The sequence below is a fragment of the Pagrus major genome, chromosome 21 (assembly GCF_040436345.1).
Source record: "Pagrus major chromosome 21, Pma_NU_1.0".
NCBI lineage: Eukaryota > Metazoa > Chordata > Actinopteri > Spariformes > Sparidae > Pagrus > Pagrus major.
Window position 1 is genome coordinate 22,131,489 of NC_133235.1, and position 22,943 is coordinate 22,154,431.

At 41.1% G+C, this 22,943-nt stretch overlaps 1 protein-coding gene across 1 annotated transcript in view; it reads left to right on the forward strand.

Annotated features, from left to right (window-relative positions):
• cdh2 (cadherin 2, type 1, N-cadherin (neuronal)) overlaps positions 1–22,943 on the forward strand; it is a 62,216-nt gene that overhangs the window by 18,837 nt on the left and 20,436 nt on the right. Inside the window, exon 3 of the mRNA XM_073491084.1 lies at positions 20,092–20,312. Within this exon, the coding sequence (XP_073347185.1) occupies positions 20,092–20,312 (221 nt within the window). The remainder of the gene's footprint in view (positions 1–20,091; positions 20,313–22,943) is intronic.

Here is a 22,943-nt window from a genome sequence, read left to right on the forward strand (position 1 = left end):
ACATTTGAGGGACATTGCAAAAAATGTGTGTTTATCAGCCAATATATCAATATCGAATTTTTTTACTTAATAATATCATCATCGGCTCCCATAATCAAGTTGGTGTTGGACTCTGGAACAGTCTGGTAAGTTTAGAAAATTACATCACTTAACTGTAATGCTTATGCCGTATCACAGATAACAATATCAGACTGTATATAGTCTCTCTGATCACACTAACAATATAATTGACTGGAGATTTATTGCCCAGTCCTACGTCTTGCATTGTAATACATTAATGTGCAGTCGCTGTCATAAAATGGTAATTTAATTGACTCCAGGCACACTGTCAGGGATATACGCCAGTGTCATACTGTACATGCATGGCAGCACCCTTCCCTCTTGAACATCCTATCTCTTGTTTGTGTTTGGGCTGTAAACTCCCATGCACAGCTGCCACCGGGTCACGTCTGGGGGGGTTGCTGTAATGCCGATGACCTCCTAATGTGGATTCCAGTGAGGCAGAAAGGCAAATGTTTGTGCTTCCAGGTCTTCCTGGTACCCCGGGTCGCTACAGCTGTCATGTTATCCTCGTCCTACGCGAGCCTCCCAGCTCAGAATGCAACACAATATCTGCTAGCATCCCAGCTGCAGACTCTTTAAGATATCTGTTGTTATTTTTACAGAAGCCTGCATATTAAATCATTAAGGCTTCCGGCACAGTAGCCTTCTTTGAGGCCCAAGTTCCGACTGGAAAACAACAACTGTAGTTTTCAAGAAAGGGATCTGATTTAATGCCCTCATAATGCCATGCTCTCCTATTAATGCTGCATGAACTTTACGTGAACTACATATTTTTAGATGATGTACACACTGGATGCTGTTCAGGGTAAAAAGTAGTAAACTCTGCTTAGCTACGTGTGGTGAGTGTGCAAAAATCCTCTCACCACCATGTCTTTAATTTCATTGTTGTCTTTCCTCTGGAATGTTATGGCCTTGTTTGTATGCTGGTCATAATGAGCGCCAATGGAAATCTTATTTACACTAGCTGGGTTTAAGAGTGTTGGCCAGCACAGTGGAAAGTGTCCCCTTCTTTTGCCAGTCTTGGGGGACTACACTGAGCTCTGTCTCTGACGGATGGGTCTTTTAGTGTGACAACTGAAAGAAGCCCCACAGTTTCTGCCATGGACCGGGACACAATAACACAGTCGAGTTCAGCTTTTACCCCACCCTTTTCTCTTTGTTAATAATGTTTTTTTCTGCCTTATTCTGTTTCCTCTCCTCTTTTTCACAGCTCGTCTTACTCTCATTTGAAAACTGATACGGAGACTGCTTCAGGTTACAGTGCAGATTCTTTTCAAACGATAAACTTGGTGAATAAGGGGGTGTAGCAGAGGTTCGGGTATAGGGATGGAGGAACGAAGCACCAAGGGAGGAGCTGCTCTCCCCTTTGCCGCTAGGCTAAAAGCATTCAGCTCCTGCCCATTGTGAGTCCTCACTCAAAGGGATTTGCGATGGGGATGATCTTTGACCCCCTTACGCCCACAATATGTAAATGAGTGTACAAAAGTGAGGGATGATACAATTGTTTTCCTGCACACACACACAGTTTCTTTTGTGTATGTGTGTGTTCATTTCTGTGAGTTTGATTGAAGCCAATGCGACACTTGTCTTAAAGTGGATAACATGTCTTTGTAAACATGCGCAATTTCTGTTGTGTCTCTCCTATGCTACCGCCTTCTCTCTGCTGTATGTGTGTTTGTGTTTACTGCTTAACAGTCAGTGGCCTGAGGCGTCTAAACAGCATAGAGAGAATTATAGGAAGATGGACCTGTTGTCATGTAACTGAGCTTCCTCCATATGTTGTTATGGCAGTGGTTGGGAAGGCAACCAGATCCCCCCATCAGCCCTGCCCGCCCCCCCTCCCAAACGCTGTTATTGTCCCTCTGCACAAAGGACGGGGGGTGATGTGTAACACAAGATGGAGCAACACGCTGAGGTTCATGGACAACGCCCTTTCCCAGACTGTATCCGAGTATATCAACTGCCTATTTCTGGTCATAGAAATTTAAAATTTCACACCAGCGAAGCAATCCAGAAAAATACAGGTTGTCATCAGCGTGAATGGGGTCAATGTGAGTTTTCTGACCTGGGTTCATATGCTGGGTTCGGCCTGCTTTGGGTTAAACGGGTGCTATACTGATTCATGATCATGCAACTATACTGTTGCAACATGCTTAATATATTAAGCCTCTACTTACTACAGACTTATTGCATTATAGGCTTATAGTGGTGATGACTTCTATTTTTTAGTTCTTCTAAATGTTAAACTGAGCTACAGATGCACGATATATATCGGACTGATACATCATCAGCCTGACAATGAGAAATGTATACTCTGGTCTCCGCCAAGGCCTCAGGTATCACTCAGCTTTACCATATTTTATTTAACCAAATCTAGGATCTGCATAAAATTGTACTCACTCATACATACCAGCCACGTAAATAGTTTCAGCAAGATACATGCATTTTATTTTAAGAAGAAATTTTGAAAGATGCCCTATCTCACAATGTTAAAGAAAGTGAGAAAAAATCCCTGCATCCGTCCCTTGTTTGCATTGCTGTTTGGCAGTTTTTGTGCAATTCTGCTGACCAAACTAATCAAACAAATAACTAATCTTGTTAGAGCTCATCCATCTTTGTCTACTCCATTTTAGCCTGTCTCACCCCTGGGGTGCAAAATACAGGTTATTAACTTCTTCTCAAAATAGAGAAGGTAAAACGATAGGTTATGTTATTGGTATTGGACTCGAGAAGCAGGCAATTATTGGTTAAATCTATATCACACATCCCAAGTCACAACAGATTATCTGCAAACCTCGACCATTTTAACTGATGTGAATAGGTATAACACATAAGCGGACAGGTGTTGTACATGGTTTAGAAGAGTTCTGAGGTCATAGCCAACCCCAGTACTGCTAAAGTACCACATGACTGATTTGGATTAAATGTGGGCTGAGCCTGTGTTCAGTATTCGCTCTATGTTTTGGTCAAACAGACTCCGGTCTCCAATCAACAACTTTTTAACATGCACCTAAGAAAACAAGTTAACAATTAAACACCATTTTGCTGTGTTTGCTCCTACCGGAGACAGGAAAACAGCCTTCCCCTGCAGGGTTAATGAATATAACAGCACCCTGTTTGACACTTTACTAACAAAAGTTGCACAGCTGGACTTAATGGCTCTCAGTCTTCACTATTGTCTTTGTCTCTTTCCCCCACACCTTTTCTCTGCTTTTATGTTGATTCTGCGTAGTGTAGTGATTTCCTTGGTAACAGGATAATGCAGTTGAAGAAGGGATGGCCTACAAACTCAATAAACTAAAGATGCAGTTCAGTTCTTCAGTAGCTGGTGGTTAATGTATGTCTACATCTGAACATGTGCAAGAGGCGGAGGGGAGTTCTGGTGGAGAGAGATGAAAATGGGCTGCGGTAGCTGTATTTAATTTAAAGTACTTGGATTTCTTGAATATTTCCCACCTAAACAGTATTTTTAGAGGTGTAAGAATTTGCCAAGGTACGTCAGCACCACATTATACAGTCAAGTCCTTGATTTTAAATGCATGGGACCGTGTAGTTACAGTGAACCTCACTTTAAACGCTGTTTAGATTTTAATTTAAAACAGTTGCGGGATTTCAGTGAAACAGTCAGCCAAGTATTTTTTTTCTCTTCTTGAATTGTGCTTTTGAAATATGTGGCCGCTTAAGTACAGTGTCAGCATTTCTACATGTCAAGATAAATTTTATGATGCGTTTCTCAGTGTTTTAATTAATCCAACATTGGCAAATACATGGAACCTTAGCTTGTTTTTAAAACTCAGTATGACTCTGATGTACTTGATTCAAACCATATGTTGAAGGGGCTTGAAAGAGTTTCTACAGCATCAACAGACACAGCTGGCCAGCAGTCTGTGATCTCATAGCATGCCATGTTTGCCATATTTTGCTGCACTCGTCAGCTTTGCTAAAGCCCTACCTCTGCAAACTAATTATTTACCCTCAGATTGCCAAATCACATGTTGACGAATGACCTTGAAATGTGGACAGCGTCACGCTTACATGTGAAAACAATTGGGGCGATGAATCAGACAGTGTGGTGAGTTTGAGGAATCTGCAAGTTCAACACTGACGTCAGAGAGCTGGTAAGCTTGTAAAAAATTGGATGTTGTTTATGGGTCAGTGTTCACATGTAGTGTTAGCATGAGAATTACTGTCTCCATTGGCAGGGAGGTGGCCGTGGACAGTGAGTTACAGCCTGAACACCTCTCAGTGCTGATCATTAACACTTCTAACACACTGGGATATTAAAGTTTGTTTTACTGCTCCCATCAACAACCATGCAGGGCTATAGACATGTGTTATTGAATTCATATAATGTGAGTTATTAGGCCGTACATCTTGAATGTCCATTTATATTGCTGGATCTGTCCGGTGTGGTCCTAGAGGAAATAGAGTAGCAGAGGACATCATATTGGTTATTAAGCAGCTGTGCCATACCAGACCACAGAAGATATGAACAAAAAATAAAAGGTCGTTATTATTATTATCACCCCCGGACTGCTTGTTTGAATCTCTGCATCCATCTGAGCATGCTCACACACCTGGTGCAGATAGACTTTGTTGAAAGCAATAAATAATAAGCTCACTTTTTGCACAGGGTTTTATCAGCCAATGAAAGTAATGAGATTAAACTAGTGAAAAAAAAACATATTCTTGTGCCCACTGCAGTAATTCAGAGGCATGTAGATAAGTGGAGAGAACAGCCTTAGATGAGAAGCCATGTAAGTAATAAAACCAGCCACAGACCAAGTGATGCGGCCCCCATCATTCCTGTTGCTCTGTTCATGCGCTTTAAAAAATAGGATCAATTCCAGTCTAGGGAATTGCTATTCTTATACCCACAGGCCGAGCAGAGGAGTTTTAAAGAAAATAGTAGCCCACCTGAAACAATTTAACACTCCAGCCTGACCAACAAAGAAGCAGCGCTGCACCCTGCCTGTGTCATGTGCCTGTTGCCAACTTAAAAATCCCCCCCCCAGCTTTTGCCTTTTCTCAGTTATGAAAAAGCTTTGCATCCAATCCAGATCTTAATTTCATCATTAAGTTAGCTGTTAGTAAGTAAACTGTAACAAAGGAAAATCTAAGTGTGACTGCCACTTTTCAAACACAAAATCTTATTTTGGGATTACTTCTAAATAGTGTGGGGATATCAGCTTGCGTCTGCCTATGTATATGCGAAAGAAGACAGCAAGACAAACAAGGAGGCACGTCAGGAACTGGGTGGTGGATTAGGGTGCAACAGTGTGGTTTGATGTTTAATCACTCCTTATGCGTAAGCTGTTCTAAGGGGGTTAGAGAGGCTTTCCAGTAAGCCCTAATGGTAGTGGGATGTCTTCCTGGTGAATATTGCCTCTGTTGGCATAACACGCTGTGAACCTGCATTTTTTGTTTGCCTGAGAGGTTCCACTGAGGCAGAATGATAGGGCAGCCCCAACCAAACATAGCATCTTACTTCTCTCCCTCTCATCTGTGTGTCTCTCTCTGTGTCGGATAGGGTGACTCAGGTGGAGGCTCTATGATCGCTTGCGTTTCTGTAAACTGACTGCCAGGCCTGCCCTGAAAGCACTGTATAATTGGACAACAATTACACTGCTTTAAGACAGATCAGGCTCTTATTTTGACATTTTAAAGCAAAGACACAAAAGGAAAACAGCAGGAAAACAGCACATGTCATTCACTATAACACTGATTGTTTCCTTGAGACTACCCGACAGCACCAGAAGCTGTCCACATTGATTCACATGTTTGTGCCACCTGCTTGTTCATGCCACCACCGTCGATGTTCGTGTGACCCTGACGAACATTGCTATCACCACCAGGCGACAGACTATTCCCACGAGTCCTCGCGTTAAAAACCCCAAGGTCTGAAACATTTCCGCAGGCGGCCTTTCCAAGCGGAGACAGATTTGTACATGGCCATGCTTGTGGTTTGGTGTTATAGCTGCAGACAAACTGAGGACAGATGTGTTTGGAGTCATTTTCACCCCCCTCCCGCCTCCTCCGCCTCCCTCATGATCCTCTATTCCCTCCCTCCTTCCAGTTCCCCTAATCTGGGACTCATTGTGTCTGTAATAAAGCACAGCTGCACAGATCCTTCTCTGAACCCACTCAGTTCAGCTGATTACATGGGAGTAAGAGGGCTCTCCTCTCACACAGTCCAGTCACACAGCCATGCTCCCCACATGGTAATGCTCTACTGGTCCCTTAGCACAGATAACGCATGTGAGACGAGACACTTCCTTGTGCTGGACCGATGCCAAGACTAATTGCTCACACCTGATGTTGCATTTGCAACTGTTACACTTCAGGGACCGTTACATCCGTTGCTATTTGTAATGTCTAACACAGATTTTGCTCACACAAGGAAAACCAGGTTCATTCTTTATCTTTATGATCTTTTAAAATCCATATTTCAGCTTTGCAGACGACTGAATTGTACACATATTTTTCAGTCTATAGGCATTTTTAAATGGAAAACTTAGTTTATGTGGTTTTAATGCTGCTCAGACTGCATTATGTGACGGTGAGACTCCAATGCAGTATGTCAATTTGTTGGGTTGGATTGTGTTAAATTGCTTCTACTCAGAAATAAAAAAAAAAAGTCATGCATATGAAAGTGAGCAGCTAATACAAAAATGTCTCTCTCGTACAAATTGATGCTGCATTGAGCTTTAACTTCTGCAAAACGAAAAACAAAAACAAAAAGCAGGGATCAATAACAGCTCAAGCTGTCTGTATTACACAACATACCAACTTTATATCCAACTCAGACAAACAACTCAAGTTTTCAAAGTCTACAATCTGCTCGCAATCGAAAAATGCTTTTTAAATTGATTTTTTTGTCTGCTTTAAGTATACAAGTTTGTCCCATCAATTTGAGAATCTGATGCATTCAGCTTTGAGATAAACATTATTTGCTGTGCACAGATGGATCTTAAACTACCATCAATCTATAGCATAACCTGCCCTCCCCCCTTTTGATCACAAAATATGTGTGGGGGAGGGTCAAGCCCGTCAAAGCGGGTTGTTAGCGAGCTGCGCTTAGCATCTCAGTTGTAGCTTGATATCTCGAGGAACCAACACAGTACAAAGGGATAAGCTCGGTTGACACATTAAGACAGCACTTGTAAATTCATACAAATGCATGCTTCCCTCTCTGTTTGCTTTCTCCGACTGGAGCAGCACATAACAAGCTGTCATGCGTCTGAAAGGCTGTGTATGTGTTGAATGCGAAAGCTTTCGAGAGCAACATTGGGCTTGTCTTTAATCTTCTCTGTGTGTATTTTTCGTCTTTTTCTTTAAGCACGGGCTAATTGTGTTTCAAGCGGAATTTGACACGTATTGATTCAAACGTGCAATGGCAAATGCACACACCCTGTGTATTGGCAGCTGCCCTAATCCCTCTCTTTGAAGAAGAAGCTTTTTCCTTGCTGTCATTGTTTTGAGGATGGATTTTTTTTTTTTTTACATTTTCTCCCCTCCCCAGCCTTTCATAGGAGGCAGGTTTTCTAAACCCAGTGACTCTACAGCCTTGGGTCTTTCCATATGTTGGTTTGTTTTGCTCTTAGGAAGGGAATAAGAGAGAGGCAGATTTTTCAAGTGTCTCGTGATGTGTGGCATAGGGCAAGTGAGTAAAATGAGGATAATGGTTGGTAGCTGTAGCTGTAATGGTCTGCCCACCACGATGACTCATTTGCTTTGTTTAGCTCGAAAAAGAAGCATTTAAATGTTCATATGGCTGCTTCGACAAAATAATGTTTTTTTCCTCGTCCTCCTTCTCTTTCTTTAATATCTTTGTTTTGAAATAAAAAATACACTCCATCCCTATAGGGAAACTGATTACCACATGCATGTACATTTGCACAATTTAGAGGTTGGTGTTTATAGTAAGGAAGAATATACAGTATTATTTTTGTGTGTGTGAAAATTACTCGGTAAATCATTTTTCTTTAGTTGGAGAGAGACGCAGAAGCAGCCCCTATCCTACAGTATAATAGTCTTCTCCAGAGGCTGTCAGCCTCATCTCCCTTTGTCTGCCGCTTTGTTTCCCAGCCAAAGAGGATTCACATGCCTTCTTCTTGTTTCTCCCCGTGCCCCGACTTCTCCAAAGGAAAAAACGGAGAAGCAGGAATTCCATTAGCTTTGTTCTCAAAAACTCGGCGTGAACTTGTGACTGTGCAACACATGACATAATGGCCCCAAGAACTGGTCCCAGATCCCCATGCATTTCTATTCAGCTTTTATTTTACATCTTATGCTGTAGGTGAGTGCATCACATCCTTCCGTGTCTTTTCTTTTTTTTACAGACACTCTTCTTTGTATAAAATCCCTCACTTTCTGAATCTGGTTCAAATTGCTTTGCTGTTCTGTTTTGAGCACTCAGAAGGATAAAGGAAAACCGTATATGTGTGTGTGCGCGCGTCGCAGTCTACGTGTGCGCGTTAAAAAGAAAGAGGGAAAAAAGTGAACAGAAACGGCATGTTTGTGTGTGTGGTTAGGTTTGTAATTGGATGCAGTGGACCGCATCAGTCTTTACCTGAGCCAGTCATTTGCATAGGTTTGATTGACAACAGAGCTATGCAAAGCAGGCGCAAGTTTTATTCCCTATGTAGGTAGAGAGGATGCACAAACCATGCCTTTTTCATGAGCTATCACTTTCTTGTTAATTAGTATTGAGTCATTATTGCAAAGAAAATGGTTCAAATTTAATTTGCATAAAGACATATCAACTCTATCCAGTCACAGTCCATCTACTTGAGTGTTTGAGTTTATTTCGGCAGATTCTAACTCGCCTCAAGTTAAACATAGTGGGAGGTTTTTATACATTTTTTTGAAATCATCAAACTTGAAATAGTGAAGAGCCTCAAAGGTTACAAGGGTAGCAAAGCTTTTAAAAGAGAACATCGGGTCAGGACAGATTAAAGACATCCAGATAAAACTTAAAATGCTGAAAACTGCTTTTGTTGTTGTTATATGTAGAGCCTTTCAACATAGAAAAAAATCTGCCCTGCTATTTCACCTTGTACTTTACTTTCTCTACGTACTTGTAATATATGACATCCAATATCGTTTTTTTTTATTTTTTACATTAATTGTATAGGCAACTTTGACTTCTAGTCATTTGTGAATGTATGAATACGACTCTTTCAACAGATAGCGGGAAGTAGTGCATGTAAATTGGACTATTATTCATGTTACATTGCCTTGAATATCACGTGATGCCCTTGCCATTGTGTTTATTCTGGCTGGTCATTCCTGTGGCTTATTCACCACCGTGTAATGAAAGTTTAAATGTGCTTGAATACAGTGAAACGATCAGATGATTACATTTATTACTAGACGGAAAACCCCTGAACTCTTTCGAATCCTGAAGAACACCGTGCTGCTGTATAGCTATGCATGGGGCGTGTCATGTATGAAGAGAGGGCGCCTGCTCCTGTCACGCATGAAGGTCATTATTTACGGTGGCTGGACCTGCCTCTTTTCAGCATTAAATTAACTCCATGTCGCGTAATGACACAGAAGGTTAGGCAATTCGTGGAATGTAATCACTTCCTAATATACAACTGTGTTAATTTTATCAAATTTGATAACGTACAAATGGCTTCCTCTGCAGTTGATCTCCTGGGAAATGGCTTCTTCTTCTGAACAATAATTTGCACAAGCTTTGTAAGAATCAAAGTTTTAATGAACTGTTTGGTTTGTTGGTCCTGTGGGTCTCTGAACTGTCTCAGAACATATCCAATGAGGAGTCGGCTATTTGTAGAAAGACATGTTCTTATGATTATAATTTTTTTAATTTAAGATCAAATTCTTCTTTCCTAATTCAATTTTCATTACAAATCCCTTGTTTTTTATTTTTCAGAGGTAAATATCAAAAGTAACTTTCGATTACTGATACTCAAAGTGATACTCCTCATATACACCTGATATTCTAGTATCACATATTTAAATGTTGTTGGCTTGAAAGGTAGCTTATAAAGGCTGGTAGTTTTTATGCTTCACAAAGAACTATATGTGTTGAAACTGAAAAGCCTTCTGTAGCATTTTTCAGTCCCTAGCTGTCCATCAAATGGCATAACATCACAAGATGTGGCGAAATAAACAGCCTCCGTTTGTTACTAGTTCACTGCAACGACGACAAGTGAGTTGTCAAGATTTGATTGATGCAGGAACTGTCCACCCTTTACTCAAGCATGCGATGTTTGCACACAAACTAGTGCATTTCTGTCTGGCACCAGCCATCTTCAACCACAGACACACCAATAGTGTGTTTTCTACAGTGATAACAGCTCTACTCCCTGTAATAAGCGGGTATCTTGTTGCACTACCTTGAAGTGATTGTTGATATAATTTCCATAAACATGCCCCTCTTGACTTAGTTAAGATGGTAGGCATACTGTACCAATGCTGAGCCATATAAACTATTTTCTACAGCTAGAGACAGTGAAGCTGGAACCTACACCCTAACTATGCATGATTTAACACTTTTAGTTCCCTACTTAGTGAAAGCAGAACGAGACATTGACATTATTGCATAAGTCACCTATCCTGTTTTCCAGCTGAAACTCTGGATAATGATTGTCCCAGTGGAACAACGACTGCTACTGTTCTGTGCAGAGAGATATACTTCTGTGTTTCTCCTCTCAGCAACAAATCAGAGACAGAACCCTCTGTGCTGCCATGATTAAAAAGTCCTACAAGAACCAGTAAGCATGCCAGCAGATGTTACCTCATCACTGGTCACTGCCTCATTCTTTGTCTCTTTGAATTTCATGATGGTATTTTGACCGAAATGATCAAGAGGGAGAACTAAATAGCTTTGATTCTGTGCCTCTGAGATCAAAAGGACCTAATAATGTCACATTACAGGTTGCACTGAGGCAGTTTTAGTGCCTGGCCCTCGTGATCAGCCTTTTCAGAAAATATCAGCTCAGCTTGGAGACGGAGGCATCACAGTGATCAGCTGATGTAGCCACTGGCTGCGTGCTTTTATACTTGTCTTTTCTCTCGGACTTCTTATGACCATAAATCGCCCAAGTATATTTAAGAAAAAAATACATGTACAAAATCAGGTATTTCATTTAAGTTAAGCAATTATTCACTATATTTGTATATCTACAGTATGAATACACTCCCTAGCTAGTTTATTAGGTACAACTATATCTGCCACAAACTCTACATTGAAGAACATTATAATATTCAGTTTTTGTTTACACTTTTTTATAAAGGGCTTAATTCCACTATATGTTTATTATTTAAGTTTGCAGTTAGTACATTATGTTTAAAAATGTTTCTAATATTCTTGCTCCCTCATGCTCGGGATGAGTAGTATGGCCTTAAAATAATATTGCAATCTTTTTCGGCTTCATCACAATACATGAAATATCCTACAATGTTTAAAATCTCAAAGTGGGTAGAGGCAAGTATTAGAACAAGTAGAGCAGTCTGATAAGTTTAAAAAATAACATGACTTGACTGTACTGCAGCCTTTTAAAACCAGGAAAAGACAGCATTTATGCCATATTACAATACAACTATATCCGAATCCAAGACAATATTCTCTCATATCACGTTAACAATGAAATATCTATATAATGCTTAGCCATACCTCAGGCTTGTAAATGGGTTGGACAAAACATTAGAAACATTTCTCAATATAATACACTCCCAATTTAATTCTACTGCAAACTACAACCTCATTCATAAATATAAAGTTGGATTATATTGGCTGTGTCTGCTGTTCAACACTTAAATCTAGTTGTCCTCCAACTTACCTCCTCATTACTCACTGCATAACAAAGCATAAAAGTGATGAAATGGACGCGGTTTTCTGACTTAATGAATAAATAAATTAATGTTTCTGAGTGAATTAGGCCATGCATGCTTTGAGTTTTTCTTTTAAGTAGTGTCTTTGTTTTCATCACAGTAGATGTATAATAAATGAAAGCGATCAATATCCTATGTTAAATATTTATGGTTATTTCTCACCCTCAGAGATGAGTTAACGTTCCATCTAGCTAAAAATGCCTGAGATGCAGCAGCACTGTGGCACAGCAGAGATGGATGGCACAGTGCAGCGGAGCATTCCCTTAAAATGTGTATTACTGCGGTGTATGGTCACCAGAGAATGACCTATCTAATACAGGAACAATAAAAAATGATGCATGTGGACATCTTAAATGGATTATTATTCACAGTCTGATTTCTAAAAGACATCTCAGTGTCCCAGCCTGACTCTGACCTCCAACCCCTCGCAGATTGTTTTATTTGACCACTCCCTGCTTTTGTTCTCCTTCTCTCCGCTAATCATTAATGCCTTTGTAGATAGAACAAAGTGACCAATGCCAGCAGTTACAAGGTGAATTAAGGTATAGAGAGCAATTAAAAAAAAACTGTGACCTTTGATGAGAGGACAGAAATGCAAACAAAGAATAGCTGTTTATGGTCAGAAAGTTCAGCATTTCATAGAGGTCTGATTTACATCTGAGAGGTTCTGCCAACTGGGCGTTTTAAAGTGTAGGCTTGGAGATTTAGAGGTACGTTGGTATTATAGTGTCACATTTACCTAACACTTAACCCCATCACAGTCTGCACTAATTATAAGTTTCATTCTTCAAAAGTATCAATTATTGTCCCTTGAACTTGGAGAAAGAAAGGAAGGAAACATACTGTAAAGCATGTTTTCTGGCAATCTATAAAGCAATCAGCTTTCGTCTTTTTCAGATTGATTACCAGCATATTAATGTTATGTTTCTACTAATGAGCATCACCTGTAAGCATTCGCAGGGGTCACAGAGCTTTTCTGAGTGACATCATAAAGAGTTAAGAGTTTGACATCCTGCTAATGTGGTCAGTTTAATACCCCACTAAAGCCTCTGTATCAAGCCGCTCGTCTCAATAACTCGCAGAACAAAATCCCAGTAGCTATGCGCTGATAACTGCAGAAGGATGTAGCTTAGTCTTATCAGCTCTTGGCTCTAGTGACACAGTAATCCACACAATGCGTGGCTGTCATTGTGCTGGAAAACACAGAATCATTTCATTTACCCAACAAAGCCGGGAGAATAATTGTGATGTCCCCCCTGCGCTTCCCCTTCACTGCTAACCTATTGAGATCGCTAATTTTCAAAGGTCAAATATTACTTATTCAAAAGAGCCGAACTGTCATCATGCATTTTTTTTCTTTTCACAGAAACCTGTTTTGCCACTGGAATAAGAGGCTCTTTATTAATGTCAGTTCAGGAAGATCACAGCGGCCTGGTTATGTTAGGCTACCTTTTTTGCTCAGTCAGAACTCAGCAGGAATCTACTAAGCAGTGCAGTTGATGTGTAGGCATGGGACAGCCAGTTGTGAGGGTAAATGTAGTTTTCTTAAGGCTAATCATTGCTGACACACAACAGAGACCCTTTGTACCCAACAGGAACAGGGATAAGCTTTGGCACTCTGAGGGAAATGGAGGTGACTCTCGGCCTGGTGGGGGGCCTGCTTACCTTGTAATTGTCCTTAAAACATAATGGCTGTCAAATGTGGCTACTGTACCCTTGGAGAGCACATCAAAACGAATGAAAATAGTTTCCCTCTCCTAAGGGCCAGTTGGTTACATCAAGGGAGCTTAAAAACCTCTGTGTTTGAGATTGAGCAAGCTCATACTCCTGTAGCCGCTCAGACGTCCATGCTACTTAAATTTCTCAGTGTGTACACAAATGTGAGTGTGTGTGATAAGAGAAGGTAGTATCAATACGTTTTTTGAGGGCCTCTTCATAAATGTCTAATTGAGGCAGCAGAAAAAATGGCTCCAACAATATGCGCAAACTACACAAACCAAGTGTTTTGGGAATGGTCACTGCAATCAAACTAGGAAAACAAGCCAGCTGCTTGCTAAATGTGTTTATGCTCTGATGCAATTCCTCTTTAGTTTTCTTAATTGCTAGAGACACTGAACAGAGTACAAACACAGCATGTTTTTTTCATGCAAATCCCTTACATATTTTAGGCCCAGCTATAAATGCATGGAATGCTTTGCGCGTTTGAAGTGCAGTGCATTAGTAAAACGCCTTCGAGGGCTTAGTCTGGCAAAAGGCAGTATCATCATCCCCAGATCCAAGCTTCAGCTACAAACAGTTTACTTTCTCTGAAGAATACCCTCTTTTCTGAAACCAGAAATATACAGTACATACCTCAGTCTCATCTCTTCATCTCAGCTTCTTTAAATAAGGGTTGCAGCAATATACTGACTTCACAGCCAAAGTATGAAAAGTGATGGTTGTCATACCGTGTACAGTTGCTACAGTATTCAATTAAACAGTGTCAGTGTTATTAAAAAAGTTTAAAGTTTATCTCAAGTTTCATGTCCCTGAAGACATAATATTTCTTGAAATAATAAGCCATAAATCCCTTCTGTTTCATTCCTGTACAGCAATAAAATGTAACATCCTGGAAAAAGATAGTTGATTGTTGAGTCTCAATCCCTGACACCTTTGGCTGGCGTCCAACCTGAGCTGCCATCCCAAAGCATCAATATTTTGACGATCTTGGAATGAGACTCAACAATCAACTATCTGTCTCCAGGATGTCACATTCTTTGCTTTAAGGTCATTTTAACTGATAATAATGATTTTGTAATGCTGTGATACCATGATATTTTCTGAAACGGTTATCACATCATGAAAATCTTATACCGTTGTAACCCTAGTCTTGATTCAGTACAACAACCCGACTACCAGTGCTGTTTCTCATTTTTGATGAAAAATAGCGGTATGTGTACCGAACATATTGCATTTCCTATGATAAGCATACTTAATGATAAAAGTCAACTTGTGCAGCAGAAGAAAATTCTGGATTTGCATTAGCAGTAACTTAATGCAGAGCTCAACAGATGGTGAGTGTCCTTTTAAAATGTCTGTTGTAATATGTATCAACAGTGTTGGCACAAGTTTATTAACTGATGGGAAAATTTCATCACCGTGGCAACCCTACACAGTTGATTGTAGTTTTTAAATTATCCATAAAATGTAAATGCATCTTTAATGGTTGCAACTAAGGAGAGAGAGCAAATGGAAGATTCACTTGCCTGAAAAAAAATACTCCTGCATGAAAGTGGCCCTAATTGTGAAAAATAGGATTTAATAAGTTGGACAATGGTGTTTGTTTGCTCACTAGCCTTGAAGCTGTAGAATATGCATTCATAATAGTAGCATTAGAAAAAATAAGCCCAGTTAGAGAGACCAAGTAACATATGCATGCACAACTATGCATATCAAGCAGTCATCTTAGTTGTATTGTGCTTTTAGCAGTTTGTGTAATCATTGGGCAATTACAGACTATGCTGTGAAGGATGTTTTTGTTGTCGGGCACAAAGTCTGTACGCTGACCCTAATTTGGCATGTTCTCCCCAATTTTAGACTGGATTAGAATTTCATATCACAGCAGTTTGAATTGAGGTAACAGAGTGCGAGCTCCACCGGGGCTTAACAGGATCTTATAAACAGTGGTGCTGGCATGCACGTCTCACACAGCACATTCAGTTGGAGCCTCTGCTTCATATTGCATTGTCTCATCGCCAGTGCAGGCCACTCTACTAAACCTGGTCACATTCATTTGTGAATAATGCATTTTGTCAGGGGTGTTGTACCATTTGCCAGGGTTGGGTATCTGTGTGTGTGTGTGGGGGGGGGGTTGCCACTAGGGTATTTGCCTGGGTCTGCATTTATCCACGGCTACTGATGAAACACCTATGTTGAGTATTTCTCAACTGTCAGTGACCTCACTTTCCAGAAATGAGTGATGGTATATTGGGATGATCTCACATGAGAGGTTTGAGTCTTGTCACATTTACAGCACATTAGAGGGACTTGCAGCCTGCTCACTCACAGCCAGTGTATTTGGCAGGCAGGCATTAAAGCTGAGATTGTGGAACATTTTCTTTGCCTCCGTGCAGTCACAGAGTCTGCATTCCATGTTCCAAATTAAATGTATCTCTCGCTGCCTCTCCCTATCTCTCTCTAACTATTTGTGTCTGTCTGAGTTAGACTCATCACGTGATGGAGCAGACAATAGAGAGGCACTCTGGCACTACGGAGAGGTTAGCTGGGGTTTTTGTGTTGCTTGTCAGTGAGGGGGGGCATCTGAGCTGTGAATAGGATCATTGAGCCGGAGGTAATTTTGGGCCCCGGTGCAGGGCATTAGTTGGACAGGCCTTTCTGCTGACATGCCTGTTTCTCCCTCTCTTTCTCTGCCCCTCCTTTTTTTTTAACCCCCAACCCCCAATCCCCTCTGCTGCATCGGCATTTCTATCCAAACCAAAGGCCTTTATCGTTGTGCCCATGACGACATGTCTGAAAAGGGCGTGGCAGCCAAGATCTCCTTTAGCCCCTGTACCTTGGGGAGCCAATACATCTAGATATAGATAAGTTGCAGGAGCCAGGGTTTAAGCGGTGCCTCACTCCACATTTCTGTGGTTTTATAAGCCACCAGAGTGTGTCTGATAAATGAATAGACACATGCTGGACAGTCTCATTCATTATCATTGGAAATGGCCGTGCCTGCTGGGAGTTTGTGCAGTGATTGCCGTGGGGGCCTGACTGTTGAAGGGCCTCTCAGAGGTGTCCTCATGGCCAAATTTCAGTCGACGTTAAGGAGCTGAAGCTCAGCTGAATGAGAGGCCCGGGCTAAAATAACTCACAGGGGGAAATGCTGCTGTCAAAGTAAAGTGCCAGACAGAAAATGTTAAGAAAATGTTAAGAAAATGAAAACACATGAGCTGCGGCTTAAATGTATTATGTGATGGATTAAAGTAGTGATGAGTAGTGACCTAATAACATAGCATTACTTAAACAAATGTGGATCAAACCTAGCTGAGTCACTTTAACATCTGTACTCTATAAATTACTTTTTTTTAGGTCAGACAAATCCGTGTTACATTACTGGTTTCCTGTTACTGCTTATAGACATAATGCTGACTGGAATCCCCCTAAATACAATGAGGGGGAGAGGAACTGACTAAAGTAGCCCCGCTGGAACAATGCAGAAGTTCCTTTTTAATAATTAACAATCATCCACCAAACTTAGACCTGCAGGCATTTGGTGGGAAAGATGACCTTCAAAATTGCCTAGAGCCAAAAGCGATGTCTTAAAATTGTGCAATTTGTAGGGACTGACCGTTATTTTTTTTCAGGCCTGCTACTGATACCGAGTATTAGCAATGAAGGAGACAAATAGCTAATATTTGGAACTGATATACATTTGCAGTAAAAATGACAATATAGGCACAGTAGACTCAAGTGCTCTACTTAAATACACTTTTGAAGTATTTCCATTTTCTATTACTTTATATTTCCACTCTCTACATTTATACGACAACTGTAATTACTAGTTAGTTTGCAGATTCAGATGACTTAGTATTGGGTGTTACTTGTGACGTGTAACCCATCTGGTTGTGTTGTGGAACGAGACATTGAATGAGACTACAGAGTTGTGACTACAGACAGAGAGAGGACCCTGCATCAGAGCCGAAGCAGGGCATTTTTAAATCAATTTGATTAATTGACAGTTGGACGCAAAAACCACAGATACTGTTAAAAAAGAGAAAAAAAACAAGAAAAACGCTGATTATTGGCCCTGATGATAATCAGTCTATCCCTTTTTATTTTCTCCAACCAACCATCAATATTGCAAAGACATTTGATTGATTATGATACATACCAGAGAAAAGCAGTACATCTTCATATTTGAGAGGCTGGAACCATCAAATAGTTGGATGATGATTCATTTATCAAAATAGTTGCAATTTATTTTCGAATAGATCATAATACTACTTAACTTTGCCGAATAAAATCATGCAGTATGAGCACCTCAGTCAGAATAGCGTGACTGGAGAACTACCCTCCTCTGAGTATAAGTTCTTAAATCTATGGACTGTCTTCTGCTGCATTGTGAGTTATTTTGACAGTCCCTTACTCTGTATTCTACCTCTGTCTGAGGATCTGCTGACTTGGGCTGGCTGGTGATTGCCTGAAGGCTTTGAGTTTACAGGCGGCTGGCTTTAAGGCAAAACCTTCAGAGAGAGAAGGTCATCTATCTGATGTCAGCTCTGCCAGGTTCAAAGAGAAAAAACTAATTGGTCAAGGGTAATTTAACAAAGGCAGCCAGAAAAGAAGGAGATGGTCAATATCAAGTGTATTCCAGTATAGAAGAAAGATCTTGTCATCTTCTATCTTCATTATTGAAACTGCTGGCTCTCCTGCAAATGCAATTGCACCTTGTGTGCTGTTAAGCAATATTTAGATGAATTGCAATTCTTCAGGTAAAAAAAAGGTCCAGTGTGCAGTGCAGTTTTTTTGTTATGTCAATGTTAAATCTTTTACCAGTGGTTGTAATAGAATGCAGCACATGGGCATTGCAGAAGATTTGTTCTCCCTGTTTGGGTTTTGATAAAGTAGAGCAAGATTGCATTTCCATTCATCAGGATGAATACATTGTGACTACACTGCATGTCAGTTTCCAAGCTTCTCACATTCGAAAACATGCTGGTTTGTATAGGACGCTTGCTTCAGCTAAAGAAAAGAGTGAGAAAATCCAAATACCACATTCACTTTTCAATAATAGTTTTTCTTTCTTAAAGGAAGATTTGCTTTTCCCTTTCTTGCTGCTGTGTTGCTCTTTGTGCCTTTAGTGGCTCACTAAGAAAACTAATCTTTGTCAGTGCTGAGACCAAGGGCATCTACCTGAAAACATCTGCCTTGTCTGCCGTTACAAGAAACAAGAAAAGTGTTAAATTCTCCCATGTCATCACCGAGAGATTTATTAGTTGTACGATGCGGTGCACTTTAGGAGAATTGATTGCATGTGTTTGGGCGATGCTATTAAATTAAGCATGGAGGTTTTCAACTTCCTTGACTTCCTTTAGACCCTGAATGATCTTACTGCATCCTCTCCCAAAGCCCAGAGGAACTAGATATGCGAGTGCAGATGATACTCTGAAGACATTCGTGGGTCCCTAAGGTAGCAGCACAAAGGAAGATTAGGCACCCTCCTTCAAGGCTTTTGTTAAGTAATTCCACATCTCCTTTAATAATTCATCGCCGCACCAGCAGGGCCTTCACACAAACACTGTATGGTAACGTTGTGATCTCTGTGGCCAGGAGGAATTTTATCTTTCCCTTTATGTTGTTTTTTGTGGTACAAACATGGGAGGGGGGGCTGCCAGGGAAACACATTCACACAAAAGGATCAGACAATGAAGCTCTTAGGTGTTGAGGTGTGTGTGTGTGTACATGTAGGAGCTCCGTGGAGTCTGTGCTGTACTGTCACTCACTTGTAACATGAACTGGTGTTGTACCACTGCCACTGAGGCACCGGTGGGACTCCAGCCCCCATGAGCCACCTGTCTGCAGTGTATGCATGCGTGCGTGTGAGTTTCGGTGTGTTTTCTGTGTGAACACGCTGATGAAATAAACATCACACGCACTTACCTCTGTCTCTCGAGGAGCTGAGGATAGGTAGTCATCCGCAGAAGGCATCCCTGTATGTCATGGGGGACAAAGCTAGCATGCGATGGCCTTAGCTGGATATAAAATGAGACTTATCTTGCGGAATTAAACATTTTTATACGTGCTGTGTATATTTTCTCAAACCCAAACACAGCGGGGCATTGAGGCAGTCTGATTTACACATCAGGTTTTAAATGTAATGGTTTTGGGTTTTAGGGTTCTTTTTTAATAGCCCTTAAGGGGCACACTTTGCTTTTTTCTGTAGTTTTCTCCCCCTCCAACTCTCTCCTCCACTGCACCTGTTTTGAGCAATACCTTTGGGGCACAGCTTGAAGTGAATAATGTATGAGCGAGAAGGAGAATCAGAAAACCTTTGTGGACCTTCTGTCTGTCTGGGTGTGTGTCTGTATGTCTTCCAGCTCAGTTGACTCTATATCTAGTTTTTTTCCCCTAGGTTTCTCTTGTACTGTTGGGCTAATTTTCTGCTTCTGTCTCTTGCAGTGAGGTTTGTCGACTGTGGCCGAGGTGGACTGGTGCGGTTTGAATGCAGTAACCCATCTGACTTCCGGATAGAAGCTGACGGAGTGGTTTATGCTGTCAGGAGTATCCAGCACTCTACGCTCCCTGCGTTAACGCTGTTGATCAAGGCCAGTGACACCACCACTCAGCAGCAATGGGTGACTCAAGTCAGGTTGACACCCTCCACACTCTCCAGCCAGCAGGTGAATATACCTTAACCACTTCCATAACGTTTCTGACTCGTTTTACGATTGTCTGACTGATGTTACTGCCATAGAAAGGTGGAATGATCAATTCTACCCTCACAACAAAAAATTTACACTCATTAGGCATACTGCACATTCACAGATGACTAGTTCCCTAAATTGCAGCAGGTGTTCCGAGAGACTGGATGGATGCTTGCTAATTAAAACTTAATGTGTCAATTTACTAGGGGCACAAACATATACTCAACACGGTCAGTGGGTAGCAAGAGCAGATGCAGAATAGCTCCTCATAAAGTTGATTTCAGTGAGCATGCCTTGTGATTGTGAGGTTATTGCCTTATCATCCAAAAGGGGACGCACCTCTTTCACTGCTTTGGAAGACAGGAAGCATCTGTCTGAGCTGTAGAGCGCCACTCGTTCCGCTGGACGTGTTGTGCAGTCATCTGCAATTAGTTAGAATGACCATGTGCTCATATGTCAACATTGTGGTTGGCTGGGGATCAGAGGAAGTGCACAAAAAAAGCACTGCACATGTCCCATCAGTCTGCCTTGTAACCAGGAAATGAAAAGAAGCTCTGAAGGATGTGTTATTGTAGAGGTTTTAACGTCAGTGCCAGTGGATTATGTGATCCTGTTCAATTAGATAATATCTGTTGCTTTAAACTTAAAGGAGTAAAGCCACACACACACACACACACACACACACACACACTCACACACACAAATGTACACATGTTGTTTTCAACTCTTTGTGCTTCTCTCTATCCTTACCCACTCTGGGATATAAGTGGGCCTTTATGTGCATTTGTAAAGTAATCATTGCTGTAAGATCTGAGATCATTAGCCGTCTGGTGTCTTAATGAACACGCCCAAATGCAATAATCGTGTTTGTTTTACAAAGACCAATGTGCCTGTTTTATTATCCTTCTAATACACTTAAGCGAATGGCCACAAGTGGCTGTTTCTACATGTGCTGCACAGCAGATAATCTCAGGAAAGGCTGGCGTCGTATTTTATGTGGGTGTAGATTAAAAGTTAATACTGACAGTTATGTGTAGTTACTGTCAGTACCGAGGGCACAGTGGTCTGCTGGGCCGAAATTAAACTTGTAGCCGGTAATGATTTCACTGCTTTTCAAAACACCATCGTTAGCCACTGACACTCATTTACTATATGGACTCCTGCAGGTATGTGATTTTAATGATGTCATCAGTCACTGTTGTCGCTTGGTCAAAGGCAAATGTATACTTGTCGCAAACAGGTAAACATAGACTTTCAGCAGGTTATTTTTTGTTTTTAAATAAAAGTTAGTGCCTCACATTGGGTACACATGCGTTTACAAATTATCAGCTGTATCATCAGCAACCAAATTCTGATCTGCATCTGTAAAGAGCTCTTGGGTTTGCCTTGATTTGTCAGTAATGAAATCAAGGATTGACTTTCCCGTATCACGCACATTTATGAGGTCATGAGCGTTTGTCTTCCCCACAGCATAATTATTGTCATGAATCATCACGCATCTCTTAATCACATCAGCGATTACATTTTTTATTAGTCCATGAATGCGGCAGCCTTGGGGAAACATTTTAATCAATGACAACCAAACAATATCCTCGTTAACGTGAGAGGGTCCTTGCCCGCCATCTCCACCTAGAACAACCGCAGTCCATGAGGAGAAAACACTTCAGCGTCTGAAAAAGAGAATTTTTCGAAAAAGGGCAAATACACACACATCTAATCCTTCCCACACACTCACAAACATTCAGGCCATCACTCAGCCTAACACTCTCCTGGACTCTGAAGTAGACTTCTATTCAGAAGATGGAGGGGGATTCGGAGAGTGTGGATAGGTGCAGACCTCCAGCACACCAGAGATAGATGCGTGTTGGGCTGAACAAACCCACCATGCCATTCATCATTCCAGACACAGGTTGCAAATAATTACTGCTCTCACTCGCACCCATTTTAATAGGGTAATAGATATTTCTGAGGCATGCTCCTTCGCTATCTGTCCGCTTGCCTCTCTGCATTTCCAATGTGTGAAAGCAGTATAATCGGATTTCAAACATGATTAGTGGAAGCTCTCCGACAGCTCCCCAGATGTTAGAGGAGGGGGAAGGAGGGATATGGGTCACGTTATAAGGTGGCAAAGTGGTAATTAATTTCTGTTTGCATAGGACACTTTGTAGTAGTTTGTAGGACTTGACTACCTCACAACCAATCAACATTCAGATGATTAAAGGCAACAGTAGGGAAAATACTTCAAGGGACATGACAGTTCCATTGAAACCCCAGCTATCATTCATTGACATTGACAGATTTCACATATTGTTTTTCTGTTTTCCTTCCTGCCTTGTTTTGTTCAAGGTTATTTTAACTTTCTCTGGCACTACTTCAGTCTCCTCAGTCTCTGGAGCAGCATAGGCAATTTGAGCCATCTGTGTGTTTAGTGTCTGGCTTGCAGGTACCATCCTCCTTTGTTTCAAATCTCATTCATTACAGGCGAGGGAGGATGGCAGATCCATTATGGAAGCTGGTCTGTCTGTGTGGGTGCATTTTATCAGGACATAAGAAGAGGTCTGCCATTTAAAGCAAAAAAAAACCAGCTCTGGCAGTGTGTGACTACTG